Here is a 16,193-nt window from a genome sequence, read left to right on the forward strand (position 1 = left end):
ATGATTGTGACTGCGCACAGACGTTTTTCTTAAATACAAAAAACACCTGGCTGCTCGTTATGTTTTGAATCCCACATGACTTGTACGAGAAATTTTCTGTTGCCTAAAACAGTGCGAGACCTCCAATGAATCCCGAATTAGAGCTGCCGAGATTATGCCAGGTGAATTGTTAATAAAGTAAACGCTGATACACAGAGATGCGTTACAGAAAAGGCTGAATGGACAAGCCCTCTCCAAACCAGCTTTTGTCACGTACTATCTGTGTATAAACTGCTTGAGGAGCATCTGGAACAAAGTGTTTTCCAAAAATATGGAATCCCATGAAGCATGGCACACTTCGTTGAATTCAGATAACCATTTTGTAGTAGCATGTGCAAACTACTCAGTGGTCCATGCAACAAGAGGCGTGCCTAAGCAAGACAGAAATTCACATTTCTCTTTTTATTACACGTGAACTCTAACCCTTTATCACTCCGAGCAGAACAAAACGAAAACAGAAGAATCAGCTTTACTCAGAAAACCGAACGTGTACCACTAATGGTGTTGAGAGCATCGACTGCTATAAGTATCACACAGCGCGTGTGAAAACTATAATTATCTTGTGAAGGAAGTGTCATCAATGTAACACAGCAACCTGCCATTTCAGCCTATTCTACAGCCACTCGGAAGCACTGAACCAGATTACTGTATTACGCCCTGCGAAGTTCCCAATTAAGGGTTGCTTGCACTGAGAATATGCTGAAATGATTTGACCATAAGCCCTATTTTGCAACGCTTCGGCGAGATGGAACAACGGTAAATGTGTTCTGCAAATGTTCGCGCAACAACGCGTCACAAATTGGTGCGTGTCATGGGGCATAGCGGAATATACCAATTCATTTTTAGCACCTGCACACTTGCAGCTAAATTCTAGATATTGAGTAAAATAATAAACAGAACGATTGGCATCTTGTGTCATTAGCCAACCTTTCTCAATTCTCTTTTTATACACAATTAATAGGATTTAAGTGCAATTGGTAGATACATTTATCATCCCCCGGTGACCCTAAGAGAACATTTGTAGAGATTTGGTTTTACTTTTATAGTTTCATCTATAAGCAAACGACTAGAATTTTTTTACAAGTCTCAGACGTGCTAATCCGCACCATGCAAAGCTATTTCTGTAGCATTCTCCACATCTAAATTAGTATCTACGACACCCACTTAGTATCTCTATTTACAGTACCTAACAGATCACCTTGATCGATTTCAAAACTGCGGCATTAGGCTAGTTGACTTTTCTTATTCCTGTGGTCTCTGTACTAATTCGTGAAAGCTGACAGCAACTTGTCACTTCTCTCATAATCGTCGTACTTATGGTGCTTATTGCCGCAAGCGCAGTGCTAAACACCATAATCTCTCAATTATATTGTGGTTTATCGAGAATATGAAATGAAAGACACTGTAGGTCAGTTCTTGTTAACGCAGAAATACGGGCTGGTAGTTCATTAGCAGTTTCATGTTTAGTTGTAGCGCGTAAGGCTAAAGAAAGACCACACACAAACAGGTTAGTGATCGTCCTGTTTGTATTCGCTTCTTGTCCAGTCTACCGGGCTCCCAGAATGCATAAAGACCTGTTCTGTATTTACATTCACAATTTGTCTAAGGATAAAAAGCTTGGCACTGTGCCCCTCACATTATGTTTTAGACCATTCTTTACTCACGTTAATTGTCCCTCCTCTGGAGAGCGATACTTAGTCAATTCCATTTTGTTGAAGCCTTGTCGAATGTAGTACAAGGCTTCTGTGAAAGAAATATTCAAAGCAAAGGGTCGTACCTAGAAGGACAAAGTAATGTTGATAACGTTAGCGCGATATAAGTGTAGGCTCATAATGAGGACACCGAAGGGGGTTTTCTTGGCTCACATAAATGTCCTCTAAAAAGATAATTTTTAAGCATTTCAGTTTGTGATAGTTCATTGCATTATATGCTTCATAGGCAGGTATGTACACTCCCCCACGCTGTACTCAAACACTTACAAGCTTGTCGTCCATCATATCGGTACAAAAATAAATATATACGGCAGCTTATAACTCAGCGCCAAAAGTATATTCACGACGTACTTGAAGCGTTTCACCAAAATGAAGTTACAAACAATATTGCTAAAACGAAGTATTTTCCCTTGTCCGTGTTGTGCAAAAGAGTTCGAAAAATTCCCGTGTCTCCTTTATACGAAACTTACTGCTGCAACGCCTTATGCACAAGAAATACAGTAGTAAGGTTGACCATCATTTGTGCCTTTCATTCCTGAATCTGCGGCCAAAATCAACTGCCATGTGTTCGTATTCTCGCTTTTCCGTGCATATTATTGTCCGGTGACGTGACGAACGCGCGAATTCATTCAAATCACTTGACGACGTTGGCAAGAAAGATGTATCTGGATCAGGATGTGATCCCATCATCGGCCACGTATTCTTTAAGGGAATGTTTCTTTAAGAACCTTCTTGGACCTTCGTTATTATGATTGATAATAGCTTCAGCTGCGGCTGTCTTGCTGAGTAGATTGCACTCAAAAAACGTCATGCAAGTCGAAATTACATGATGAAATCTAATACATGAAGGGAAATTTTGTGACGCCATTATTTGAATGTTATCAAATCAAATGCTATTATACAAATTGCTCTTATGTTATAGCTATTCAGCATTTACTCACATACAAAGATTTCTTCATGCCCCAGACTGCTGAAAACTATTCTGCAAGGTTTTGTTTATATTGATGTTCATGCTCAGACGTCAAAAGAAGTTATGCAGATACGCAAGCAGCCATGGATGTGAAGGTACACCTTGAGACGTCGACGCAGTAATGCCGTGAGGCAAAAGACCGAGTCGATTGTTTGACAGGGGAAAATTGGGAGCACAGGTGTATTGATACAGACAAAGGAACTGTAACACATATTCAGTTTTGCCATATTTGAATATGTGTCTCTAATGAAAACTGGCGATAGTGCACGTTCTTTCGTCACACACGCTGTGCTTCCCGATTTATTCGCGAATTTCCCCAAACACGCTAATGATATAAGCACAGGGCTGTTGCGATGCGACGATAATGTTTTGTTCTCACCATGGAGTCCGGAGAGCTCGGTTGCATGTACTTTTTGTTTGTTTTCGTTGCGCTGCAACGGCTTAAGCAAAGATTTACCATCACGTTCATTCTTTGTTATATCAATGCGTCGACCTTTACCAGTGTGCATTTGCCCATATTACTGTTTGCATATCGACATAGTTTTCGAACAGTCTACTCCGTAAGAAACACACTGGATCTTTTTTATTGCAAAATTGGATGGCATAAAAAGACTATACTCGCTATTTATCCTGAAATGAGCTGACAAAACTTCAAAGGTGAGACTACTTAGGGGCCTTCTGCAAGCACTCATAAAATTCACTCATTTCCCACTTGTCAGTTCAAACATACGTACATTTGTTTTAGATTAAGCAGTATGGCAGGCATCAATTGTTTTTAAACATCCTTGGCCTGCACCTACAAACAAGTTTGTTTTTCACTCTGGTTATTAAGGGCTGTGTTTTTTTTTAGTCGATGAGATTTATATGTGTAACTAATAAACTTAAGACAATGGTATTTGTACAATTTAGGATAGTAAAAGCTTGCTGTATGGGAATATATTCCTGCATTCATCTATGAAAATAACAGTGTATGCGAATATTAGAAAATACAGCATTAGCTGAGTTTCTTCATGGCTACTGTAACAAGTTCCCTTAAGGACCCACAATATGAGCGATGATACTTGTATTGAAGTTAAAAATTTAGATCAGTTCTGTTGACACGTACTGAGGTAAACGAAAATTGCTATTTAGGTGTTCCAGCAATCTGCTCAGTTTTGCTTTGCACTTACGTATTGGTAGAGTGCTGACCGGTTTAGTAGCGTGTCCTCGTATCCTATTCTCATTGTCACTCCTGTCAACTGAAACAAAACGAAACGTTTTTCTTTTTTTGATGGACGGATAGAATAAATTTACACACTAATTCTCTATACTAGCATTAGTTCCGTAGTCATTGAGCTTTGAGGGAGAAAGCATCTGTGGCATCTCACTACCATTGGTATTACTAGCTAAAATATATTGATGCGTTGAGATTTATACTGAGTTTTTATACAACACACCACTACCATGCAACTTCAGACATGTTAACACGACGGCGGTCCTGGTTTTCAAATTGGTAACATTAAAGATGATTGCTTAACACCATACAATATGGTTACTGCCCATTCTTATTTAAAACTGATTTTTCAGTTTCGCACACATAAATGAATCACACAAACCACGACGACAGCAAAAACAAGCCCCTGGTAAAGAAACGTGCGTTTTGTGAATACAGTGACTAATATTTTTCAACTGAACGTCAACCTAATATGGGATTAACAACTTACCTTCAACGTGAAAAAAGTGATAAACTGTAGGAAACTGCACTTTACCTCAGAACTCAACCTAGACAGTCACTTCGTAAACATCAGCACTGGAAGTCATAGTGAAATATTCCGGATTTAATCAGTTCAGTCAGAATGATATATCATGCCGTAAGTGTTGAAGGAATAAAACTGCCGCGCGACTGGACGCTCGAGGCACTCTGCGTGTATGCGCGGGGTTCTTTCTTGTCTGGCAAAACACTTTTATGTAGAACGTATTGAGTAACAAGCTGTAGCGGGAGTTTCTGATATTGCTCTAAAATTTTCTGATTGGTATTTTCATCTGATCATATAACTTGAAAAGCTCATTAATTAAGATCAATTATGTATACAAGAGAAATACAAAAATAATCTGAGTGTCTACAAGCGACAGCCAACAACATTACCTTGGTTCTGTCCAGCTACTTGTCATTTGCATATTTCTAATGTTTGGCTGAAATTATGTGGGACACCCAATGGGGCGCGGGGACATACCGTGACACGGCTAAGCAGAGCCATCCGTGGGACGTGCAATGTTCTATTGCTTCGCCAGCCCTCTCCTGCTCGGCCCGCTGCGGCTATCCCGTTGCATTTTTTTATTATTTTTCTATTTCACTTCAACGAAACCAGTAAGATACTGCTATGGCTTCGACACTGACTGTCAGATAAGTTAAATAACTGTTCCGAAAAAGGTAAGTTCCTGATAAAGCCTAGCTTAGACGCCACGCGATTGACGGCGTCGGCAGCTATAGCCACCGACGTGGAGACCAGGGAGGCGGAGTCCGCTGCTTTTGTAAAACGTGAGAAACCCTTGCGTATAATTAAAGCTAAGCTGAAAATGGGGTTCAGCGTGTACTTGCGGTAGAGAAACATATTATTTTTAACGAGAAAGGCGTGCAACGTGTCCACCCTGTAATTTCATTCATTGTAGGTTTGCATCTACAAACGGGCCGTAGCTGACACGACAAAGAAATGGCAATACATAGCGTGATCGCTTAGTTCACTCTTTGCACATTAAGAGCAGATAAGGAGACCGCCTTTTCACGTTTACTGAAATGTAAACGCGGTTTTTCGCGAGCCTCAGGGACAGCCTCCCTGCTAGCCATTGTTCTCTTATCTCCTGTCTTGAGAGTCGAACGATAATACGAGAAATTTATTCTGGCCTCCATGGCAGTCGGTGCAACTCTAATAGCAATAAAAGTAATGTATTAACACGGCAAGCTGGGCGAGTTGGTGATTGAACATGTTCCTATGGGTGGGCAGCGCAACTCGGACGAAAGGCGAGAGGAAGTGCACAATACGAGCGCAGACTAACGACTGGTTTATTTTTTAGCCATATAGAGGAACATGTTAAATCACCAACTCGCCCAGCTTGCCGTGTAATTCAGTTTATTTCTTCTTCAAGGGCCACTTTTTCTATTTGTAACTGCTTCATGATCTGGCCTACTTGGCAGCGACAATAGCCAGGTGTGAGTGCCGTGCAATGGTGGCGTCTTGGCGTCCTCACCATGGTACGTGTCCAGAAGAAGTTAGGGCTCTATGCGGAAATTTCCGCCCCACGGTAGGCCACACCAGAACGATTTGCAAGATCTTGCGGTCCGAATGGATGAGCCAGGCCAGGTTGCTTAGAGACTGCCTGAAGTACGTGTGAGGTTTCATGAAAGGAAGACAACGACAGTGTCGTCGATACTACGAGTGGTCTAGGTCAAGCCAGTCTTTGCTGGAATTCCTTTGCAAAAACGTCTGGCGCACCCTACCCACCAGGGAGAAGAAACCGAAGCCCACGACCAAAGGGCTGAACCTAACCGATATCGCCGTAAGCACATGAACATACTTGAATTAGGCCGAAAGTTCAGCCTAGATCCGTGCCTAGACTCTGTCAATTAGATAGTCGCCGTTTGATCAGTGTCTAAGCATGTAGAATGAGATGAAAAATTCAGGTGCATTTCTGATTGCGTTGACGTGCTAGTCAGACATCAAAGAAACCAGAACGGCAGAGTGCGATAGATTCAGCCCCTTGCGCAATGTTTAAGAGAAAACGGAGTGAAAGTACCGACCGCTGATAAACAAGGGAAATTCGTCCTCCTAACGGAAGAGCAGTTTTCTGAAAAAGCCTCAGCCACTTTAACAAAAAACTTCATAAGGTATATGTTCAACCTAAGAAAGTCAAAGATCAAGCAAAGAAATTGTTGCTGGCATTGAACCTTGAGCGTCTATCTGGTCCAGTGAACAAAAGTCAGGGATTGAACCTTGAGGTTTTCTTTACGATAAAAACGCATAAACCCGACAAACCTTTACGCGCAATTGTGTCTGAGAGAAACACATGGCAACAAGTAGTTTCTGGTTACCTTCAGAAGAACTTAACAGGGCTCTAGGTAAAAGACCCATTCAAATTAAGAAACACGGAAGATGTCATTAGGTTTTTACAAGAAGGGGCGTATCGAGCATGCACAGCGTTCAGCATCGACGTCACAGATTTATATTATTCCCTTCCTAGAAATCAGCTGATCAAGACAATCAAGGATTGCATTATAGAAAACGATGAGTTAAAGTTTAGGAATGATATTGGCGTCCCGGTTCAGTCTTTTCTCGAACTCTTGGTGTTTTATTTAAATTCCACGTTCGTTATCTGGGTTAAAGAAATTATGATTCAGAAGCAGGGGGTCTGCATTGGCTCACAGGTCGCGCCAATTCTTAGCAAGATCTTTCTCGGCACAGTTGACCGCGCACTCGGGAGCGTCTTGGCAGGAACATTGATCAAGTGCTTCAGGTGTGTTGACGACTACCTGGTAGTTATCCGCTCTCAAAACAGTTCCAAAGATATTGGAGTTATTCTCGCAGCCTTGGATAAAGAAGGAACGGGTCTCATATTTACTCATGAACTGCCTAGTAATAACTAAATTCAATTTTTGGATTTCCAGTTGAGATTAACAGCGCAACATATTTGTTGGCAATATAACGCGAGGACAAGCAGACCAATTCTAAACAGCGCCTTGGCACATTCAAAACTAGTGAGAAAAGGAATTGCTATGACGTTCTTAGGTTCCGCACTTAGAAAGTCATGCCACCTCCTCGCCAATCTGAGCTTTTCGCAACAACTTAATTGTCTAGAGAAGGCCGGTTTTCGTAAACCTATTATCGTGTCAATATGTGAAGGATTAGTGAAGAAATTTAAAAATAAGGGAAGCACCCCAAACACAGATCGAAAAAGTTAAAAAGTACGCAGTCATCCCTTATGTACTTCCGATGGGGCATGGGTTAAAAAAGACAGCCATGAAATATGGTGTTCAAGTAGTCTTTTCAGCAAAGAACTCCTTAAAGAAGATTTGCAATCTTGTCGATATACCTAAACAGGCGTCCGAAGCTACCTGCGGCGTGAGACACTCGCGGCAGCTTGTGGCATGCTCGGTGGGAATGGTCTACGTCATTCCACTTTTGTGCGGCAAAAAGTACTTTGTGCAGACGGGACAGTGCCCTAACATCCGCCTTGAGAAGCACCAAGGTGTGATCAGGAATGAAACAGGTTCTAATCTGGCCTCGCATTGTAGAGTTTGCTCATGCAAATCCATGTTTCCACCAACGGAAATACTGTATAAAAATAGGAATCAAATCAACCGCGAGATCGTAGAGGCCTATACTTCATGCATGATGAACTCAGGCGCATGCGTCAGTCAGACTTGTATCACTCTGCAGGATAAAGAAACTGATTTTTTGAATGGCATGATAGGATAAGACCCTTGTAAACGTGACTTTACACGTGTTTACATTCTCTGCATATTACAGTCCGTTGTTTGAAAAAATAAACCAGTTGTTAGTATGCGCTCGTATTGTGTACTTCCTCTCGTCCTTCTTCCGAGTTGCGCTGCCCACCCATAGGAACATAAAAATAATGCCTGAATCAGGCTGTCTACGAGGCATTGAACCGGGAGGTGTCACCACTGTGGCGAAGTGAAGGAAACTGGAGGGTGGGAGGAACTGCGTAATAGGCGCTGCTTTCCCGCGTCAGTTCCCGTTCCAGCGAGCCTTCGTATGTAAAATATTTAGCCCCATATCTTTCGCAAAACCATGTTTATGAAAAAGATGTCATCGCTCAGCTACATAACGACGAGGATAGGGATCAAACTCTAAATTTTGTGAACGAACTAAGTGCAATAGGGAAAAAAATGTATCCTTGCCTAAGGAAGAAGAACCGCACTCTAGAAAGGCCCTTCACCATCGCCTGTGGCGCGGCCAGTTCGTCCATCCAGCTGACCGTTCGTTGCTGCCGTTGTGTTTCTGGCTGACACTCGACCAGTTCAATAAACATCGTCATAGTCGTTTCGTTGTTACGCACATTGAATGCAAAAAATTCTTATTTAGCGGTATATCATCTGCATATTTGTAACGTATAGACTTTATTGCCCTGAATTACACTGGTTTGGCTTCTTTTCTATCTTTTCTAAAATTTTGTTGCGGTCCCAAACCAGAACTTTAGGGGGTCAGAAAATTGATCTTGCAGTCTGGCAATTTCACAAGAGATGAATCTTATCCCACTGTTACGTAATATATTTATTTTTCTAGCCATTTTTTGATTACTGCAGTGTAAATTATTGTAGTGTTGCTACTATTTCCTCCAGCTTTCTCAAAGTCACACATCAAATTTGCATTGTCATTTGTGCTTTTCAGTAAAAAAGGAAAGCGCTAATATAGAGAGATTTAGTCGCACTGCAACATACTGAACTTCTTCGGTTCTATAAAAATTTTAACTGCATGGGGGCTGTTAGCCAGAGAATATATACGAAAATGTGCAGCACACGTAAAGCGAGCAGGAGAAGAGAATCCCGAAAGAAAGAAGCATTTTTCCTGCTCTCTGTCGTAACTTTTACGATGTATTTCTAGCCTTATCTTGCAGAAGCCCGAGTATTTCCGAAAACAGCGATTTCCATTTTCACGGCTGCTGATACTTATAGAAATTTTGGTAAATAAGGTGTCACTCCCGTTTTGCGCCAAGCGTGATCCCATTTCTTTTTTCATTGATTTTAGTTAGGAACATGAACACAAAGTACTACTTCATAGAAGACTGTCTTTGTTTCAGACATGCCTGCATCATGCTTGGTCAGTCACACTTTGTTGCACGCACTGTTTCAGTTACAAACGTATACAATGCCCAGCGCATTCGACGGTTTCAAATAATGTCAACAGAACAGAACTTGGATGAAATGAAAAATGTTGTATAATACTTTTTGCGTAGCAGTTGTGAGGCGGTGCTCTTACCTTTTTCTGTAAAGCTTCTCGCGTCGTATTGTCGATCCAGGTGTTGTTTTGAAGCGTTTCATTGAATGCTTGTTTCAGCCTGTCGGCAATTCCTTCTACCTGAATCGAAGAGCATTTGTAATTAATTTAAACATAACTATCTAATAGTGTTTCTTTATTTCATGTTCGTGATGCACCGTACTTCAAGGTCTGCCAGTGCATGTAATTATAATTTGCAGAATGAATACAAATAGGCCGTCCAATGAAGCTGATTTCAAGCGCGTTTTCTTTGTTTTTCTTCTACGCGGTGCAGTTTTCAACAGTACTTTAATTTAGGCGTTTTGATTCACGGCTACCTATTCATAGCTTGCGAGCATCGAATGGAACAAAGTATTTAATGCATGAGCGGGAAGCACCTAGATGCCTATTACTGTGTTCCTTCGTATTCTATTTGACTACGTCGCGCAGAACTGCTACAGTTCTAATCACTTTGCAGCGATTCTGTATGCTTTGGAAATCGCATGTCTTGATGTAGGGTAGCTTTTTGTTTCCATACGTTAGCCATGAAATGTATGAATATTGTGATGGTCGAAAAGAAAGGTGAGAAGCACCAGGTATATGTTATTTTCACACATAGGTAACGTTTCAAAACAGCAAAATTACCATTAGAATTCTTGCGTGCCAAAGCCACGGTGTCATTATGAGGCACGCTGCAGTGGAAGGTTCCGAATTAGTCTTGAGCACTTGAGGTTCCTTAGCATGCGCCCAATGAATTATACGGGTGTATTGTTTTCCATTTCTCTCCAATCAAAATAAGGTAGACGCGGTCGAAATAAAAACCGACACCTTGAAATCAACAGCGGGACGCCTTAAACACTTGGCTAACGCGACAGTTAGTGCGAGATACTGAACTTATCGGACTATACTATGGCCATTTGATAGCGTAATCAAGGCCTCAGATATACGGCACATGGGTGATTAAGTGGTGGAGATAGAATCTAACAGCTGCTGGAGAATACGGAGCAACAGGAACTTCTGTGAATTCATTCGACACGTCTGAAGTATGCCACCACCAATGCCGAATGTTTTTACAGCGAAGGTGTATGTGGCTAGGTTCTGTTGAAAATGCATCCGTGGGGGAGAGCCGTGTAGATCGGCAATTCCTCCCCATACGTGGGCCGATCACGAAGATAGTGCAATAGCGGCCTGACCTATGGCTGAGGTGCGGCGGGCTTCAAGCACTCTGCCAACATGCAAAATATAAGTTTGATATCTCAGGTCCAAATATAACCCGTAAGAGGTATTATGGTGTTAAGAGCGGATTCTACACGTTGACTTGCGTCGGCCATGTCTTCGTCCGCACCGCCCTCTGTATGTCGGCGTTCCAAAAGTTTACCTACCTCGTTTTCTTTCTTTCCGATCTCCCGTGGTGGCGGTCCCTTAAGCGCACTGCCCGCCAGGATCGCGAGGTGCAAAGAAATGCGAACCGTCGAAGTGGCCCCGATCCCGCAAACTTGTAACGTTTCACCGGAGCAACGGCCAGGTTTCATAGGGAGTTTGTGGGGAACAAATTTTTGTGGCCTGTGAGGCGTGGGACCGGTTGTGGTTTTCAGCTGACCTCAAAACCATTACTGCACTGCGAGACATTCACCAACGCACGATCGCCTTGGCTAAGCTGAAGCAGTATATGCCCTCCGGGTGTGGTGAGGTGCATGTCCGTTCTACGCGCCGGGATTCATTAGTAAAAGATGTCGGGACGCGCTTAGCTACAATACATTGGTTGTATACCCCCCAGTGCCTCATCAGCTTCCGAGGTTCAACATAGAGGAGGAGCGGCTAGTGGCGCCTCGCCTTCCATTCATGTGCGCACGGCGTTCGACGCACGGCAATGGATAATTCGCCATTCGCCATACACAGCTTCGCTAGACATCCACCTCCACAAAGTGCAATGGCACTGAATTTTTCGAGGTAGTCGGATAGACCAAAGTAGAATTTTTGAAGAATAGGGCGGTCGCGGGATCGAATCTCGGCAACAGCGGCTGAGTGTCGATGGGGGCGAAATGTGAAAACACCAGTGTACTTAGAGTTAGGTGCACGTTAAACAACCACAGGTGGTGCGAATTTCCAGAGTCCCTTACTACGGCGTGCCTCATATTCAGATCATGGTTCTGGCACATAAAACTTCATAATTAAAAAGGAATACGGCACTTCAGACGTCATACTATATGTGCGAAGATGCTGAAAAGATAATAACGTTGTGCCTTAAAACAGGAGGAAATAGTCGAAGGTCGTGGTATCATCCCGTAGGCTTGGTTACTTAAGCGTAACTTCGTCTAAAGGCTGCCGGGGATCCATATCATCATGACCACAATCTTATCGCCGTCCTTGTACAGGCCGCAGGTTAAAGAACTTGAGGTAGTCAAAATTATTCGGGAGTCCTTCAATGTGGCGCGCCTCGTAATCAGCTTATGGTTCCGGCACGTAAAACTCCATAATGTTATTGAAATTATTGCACAGTCAAGTTATTTATAACTCGCGTTTGACGGTGCTGTCATGCCTCAGTTATATGTTTTTATTAGGAAAAGCTTTCATTCTACGACTTGTTACGTCCGCCAATGTGCTTCAGTTCCTAATATTGCTCTCATAATGCGTTGAGAATCGGTCCGGTCCTGCGCATGGCCACGTTCAGCATCGGTCTGCTTATTGTGTCACTGATAGCGTAAGCATACAAGTTGTTTACGATGTTGTTAAGGAGTACATGGGGGGTTTACTTGAACTTGATCAAACGGCCGTTTTAAAAGGGCTACAGGCCATGAGGGAACAGCAGGTTGCCGTGGGGGCATTGTGGTAAGGTTTGTAGGGGCACGACCAACGCCTCCAGAGTCAGTGAAGAAGGAGACGGCCCACGTGCCTGTAGCGCCAGAAGAGAACACGCTAACTCGCTGGGCATGAGGGCCGCGATATCGGCCGCTCCTGAGATCCCGCGACACCATGGCTGGCCGGCCTAAATAAACATCGGCCACAGTGACTATCTCTTCGCGCTGCCTCCCACAGGTTTCCCTAGCAGAGTCATTATGCTAGAGGGCGACGTGCTTACCATAAAGCACAATGAACGCTTCAGCACCAAGGAAGGTCAGTTAATTGGCACAACTTTCCGGGATGTGGCTCAGATAAAGCCATCGCTCGAAGTTGCAAATAACAGATCGAGAGGAAACAACCATTTAATGTTTAGTATGTCTCACTCTGCGAACCAGAGTGGGAATAAGATAGAGGAAAATGAGGGCGCCCGATCTTTGCATGTACCTCTTCTGGTGTAGTGTCCCATTTGCCAAATTTCGCGCATTTAGAAATCAGTCGTTAGAATGAACCAACTAGCCCCTCAAAACATTCTAATAAAATGAAGTTCCTTTTTGCAGTGAAATCTCTATGTATCTTTTTCTACTCAAGAAATTTTGCGCGCTCATGGGCTTTCCCGCCCACAAGAATAAAAGAAGTCCTTTGTTTGGGAACTCTTGCTTCATTGAAGGCAATGGCGTCTGCTGACATGTGGCCCTAAGTGCAAGGGAACCACTTTTGTCATCAAAGAAGGTTTCACCCATGACGTGGGTCACGAACATTGTAAAATGCCGTAAATGCTTACTTTCACTGGATAGCGCTCGCATTCGCATAAACCTATATTGTAATCTTACATATTAATCTAGAATTATTAACGTGCAACGGTTGTCGGCGATTGCAATGCAATTAGACCTGCATACTGCCTCCGAAAGTGGAAGCCTAGTGATCACACACGGTAGTTTCATACGAGCACCTACTAGACATATTTATCAGAATGTTTTCTGCTGCCCGCTCCGCTCACGTACACGCGCTCCTTCGGAGCAGTAGGACGGAAAAACAATCGGCTTTACCTTTGCGCTCAACACGTGCGGCGAGCATGAAGTATCTCACTACGGCCCCTTATGGTAGAATACGGGACTACTGCAAATATTATATGGTATATTCAAGTTCATGAGTTGCATGCGGTGTATTTTTGCTCATAGTAGCAATTTATGTAACGATGGTCGTCAAAGAAGGCACTTCCTTTGTTACTTGTGAACCGATGTGCAGTGTGACATAATGCGTTGAGGCGGCGAAGTAGCAGTCAAGACGCTTCAGTTGCCCCTTGTTTTCTCTTCAACAAGTTATGATCGTAACTAGTGTCAAATACTCTAAGCTTCTCCTCAGCTCATTAGCAAACCAACGGTGGTGGCGCAGCCATTTTCCATTTTCGTTGGTCTCGATTGCCACGCTTGGGCGTTCCGGCTGACGGGCTGTCTAGTGGAACGAAGACGCCTCACCGCTGACGCGCTCACGGCTTCGACATCGGCGCATGCGCACTTGTGCCTCCAATCGCAGGAGGAGTGGCGCGAGGCGCAGGAACCAATGTTTACACCAACCTACTGCGGGTAAGACAAATGCGTGGCTGCCATTCGTGAAGCGCTCGTGCAGTTGCCGCAGCTTTGCATCGAAGGGCATCTGAACAGGCTCAAGCATGGCTCCCTCTGAAGCCCGTCAAGCCTGCGTGTTCTGTTCGAGAGATTTTTCATAAACTACCATGTCACCCTAGCAGCAGGCCAGCCTAAATTGATGTGCCACATGCAACCGCCAGTGGCTTGAGCCCTTAATCCCAATACACTTTTAATCGACTCCAATAAACATTTGAAACAACGTGCCCAAACAATGCAGGCTCTCTCCGTATGCAGATGTGCAAAAATATGAAGCTTTCATCGTTTATTGCCACTTACAAACCAATGCACCGTCTAGTAAACTTAGGGGTCTTGGCTAGTATAAGATACCGGTTCTAATTGATCTATTATATTTCTTTCTCATCATCCATCGATCACGAGCAACATATCAGAGTGAAAACGTCCCACTGCCCGCGCAATAGCGGACAAAGGGAATGAGTGGATTAGACTACTTCCATTCTCCCCGCCGTTAATTGCGAAAAAGCGTATCGCACTGGATGATTTTCTGTGGGCGTTCGCTTCCGTCGTGACGTTATATTTTGGTAACAAAAACCATGGTTTACAGATTGATGGAGGAGCTGATTGAGCGTTATACAATGCATACAACTTACCTCATTCTTAATCTCAATATGGTAGGTGTCGCTTGTAACATATAAATAGTCGAGAATATCCGGCATATTTTCGCCCAACAAAGCTATGCATTCACTCCAGTTACGGCCCCTCGTCGTACTTTGAGTCAGGTCATTTGAAATGGCCTCTTCAGTGCCCATATTTGCATATGGAATGTAAGGGAGCATTGCAAGGAATCCTGCGTAGTTGTACAGATTGTTCCTAGAAAATTAAAAAAAAAAGTCACATGCTTCTGGATTTCATGTCGACAGCGCTATACCAGTCCTGACCACTGTACTGTGATCACTCTTGTTGTTAAGGCTCCTACCGTTGCATCAGTTTCAAAGGACTTCGAAGATTTTAAGGTGGCTTTTGCAAAAAAAGAAAAGCAGCTGCCATTAATAACACGTTCGAATTTGTGAAGGTTGCAGTGACTGGATGCAATCACGAGAGTGTCTAGAAGCTGAAAGCTGAGGTTGACGATACGAAAAAAGTCACGAATTTCATGAGCAAAGAATCTGAAGCAACGCAATCAGAAAAGAGCAGCCTTGCAGCTGACCTTCTCAACCTTACAGCTGAGAAGATTGGTCATATGGAACGGTACTACCGTATGAAGAATCTATAAGAGTTCCATTAACGCAAGGTGAAAGCTGCAGAAAGATTGTTGAGTTTCTTGGCAATAAAGACATTTCGCACAGAGCACAACACGTGATGCAATTAACACGAACATTATTGTTCTTTTCTGTTCGCGTGACAAGCGCACCGAGTTTTTAAAGAAAGCTCTCAAGGCACAGCCAAGACTGTTTACCTCGTTCTCTGGAGCACAATACAAGGTTGCGTTCGATAACGATCCCCTGACTCATGGCAATAGCTGTTCTTTTCTAAGGCGCTTACCTTTAAAAATCAGATCTGTTGACCGCCAACTGCGTTGTCAAGAAAAAAAAAAAACCCTGGATGATGACGCCCACCAAATCGTATGTGACGTTCCATACGTATTCAACGTTTAAGCTTGCGTGTAGCGATAGAATAGGAAAAATAAAGAAATCGCTCATTTTCTTCCGAGTGACTTTAATAATCTTTCTTCACAGATTAGCGTATTTCCCTTCATATATTTTAATGCTCGTAGCCTTCCTAAGAACTATGACGCAAATGCTGCTTTAATGAGCTCCGCTAATCACGAGTTCTCTGGTATTTGTTGCACTTGAACTTGGCTACCAGTGGTAACGGTGATTGTATGGTTTCCCTGGTTATTCTAGTGCATGTTGTCATGTAATCAGTGATTCTCATGGTGGTTCAATCATTTTTGTCTCGAACAGTTCTCTCGAACAGTTCGTCTTCTTCTGATCCCACCATTTTTTGTAAAGCTCTTACTCGCTTACTTGGCAAATCTATTGCTGAGCACCAAAATGTA

The 16,193-nt window shown here is 43.1% G+C and overlaps 2 protein-coding genes and 1 pseudogene across 2 annotated transcripts in view; all 3 read right to left on the minus strand.

Annotated features, from left to right (window-relative positions):
• The window catches only part of LOC140214388 (neprilysin-1-like), a 32,607-nt gene extending 22,825 nt beyond the window's left edge, over window positions 1–9,782 (minus strand). Inside the window, exons 1-3 of the mRNA XM_072285754.1 lie at window positions 9,693–9,782; window positions 3,891–3,959; window positions 1,704–1,816 (exon numbers count right to left, since the gene is read on the minus strand). Of these exons, the coding sequence (XP_072141855.1) occupies window positions 1,704–1,816; window positions 3,891–3,944 (167 nt within the window). The 5' untranslated portion in view covers window positions 3,945–3,959; window positions 9,693–9,782. The remainder of the gene's footprint in view (window positions 1–1,703; window positions 1,817–3,890; window positions 3,960–9,692) is intronic.
• The window catches only part of LOC126531200 (membrane metallo-endopeptidase-like 1), a 232,426-nt gene that overhangs the window by 38,373 nt on the left and 177,860 nt on the right, over window positions 1–16,193 (minus strand). The window lies entirely within an intron of this gene.
• LOC126518395 (U2 spliceosomal RNA) lies at window positions 10,840–11,020 on the minus strand (annotated as a pseudogene).

Source organism: Dermacentor andersoni, unplaced genomic scaffold (assembly GCF_023375885.2).
Source record: "Dermacentor andersoni unplaced genomic scaffold, qqDerAnde1_hic_scaffold ctg00000041.1, whole genome shotgun sequence".
NCBI lineage: Eukaryota > Metazoa > Arthropoda > Arachnida > Ixodida > Ixodidae > Dermacentor > Dermacentor andersoni.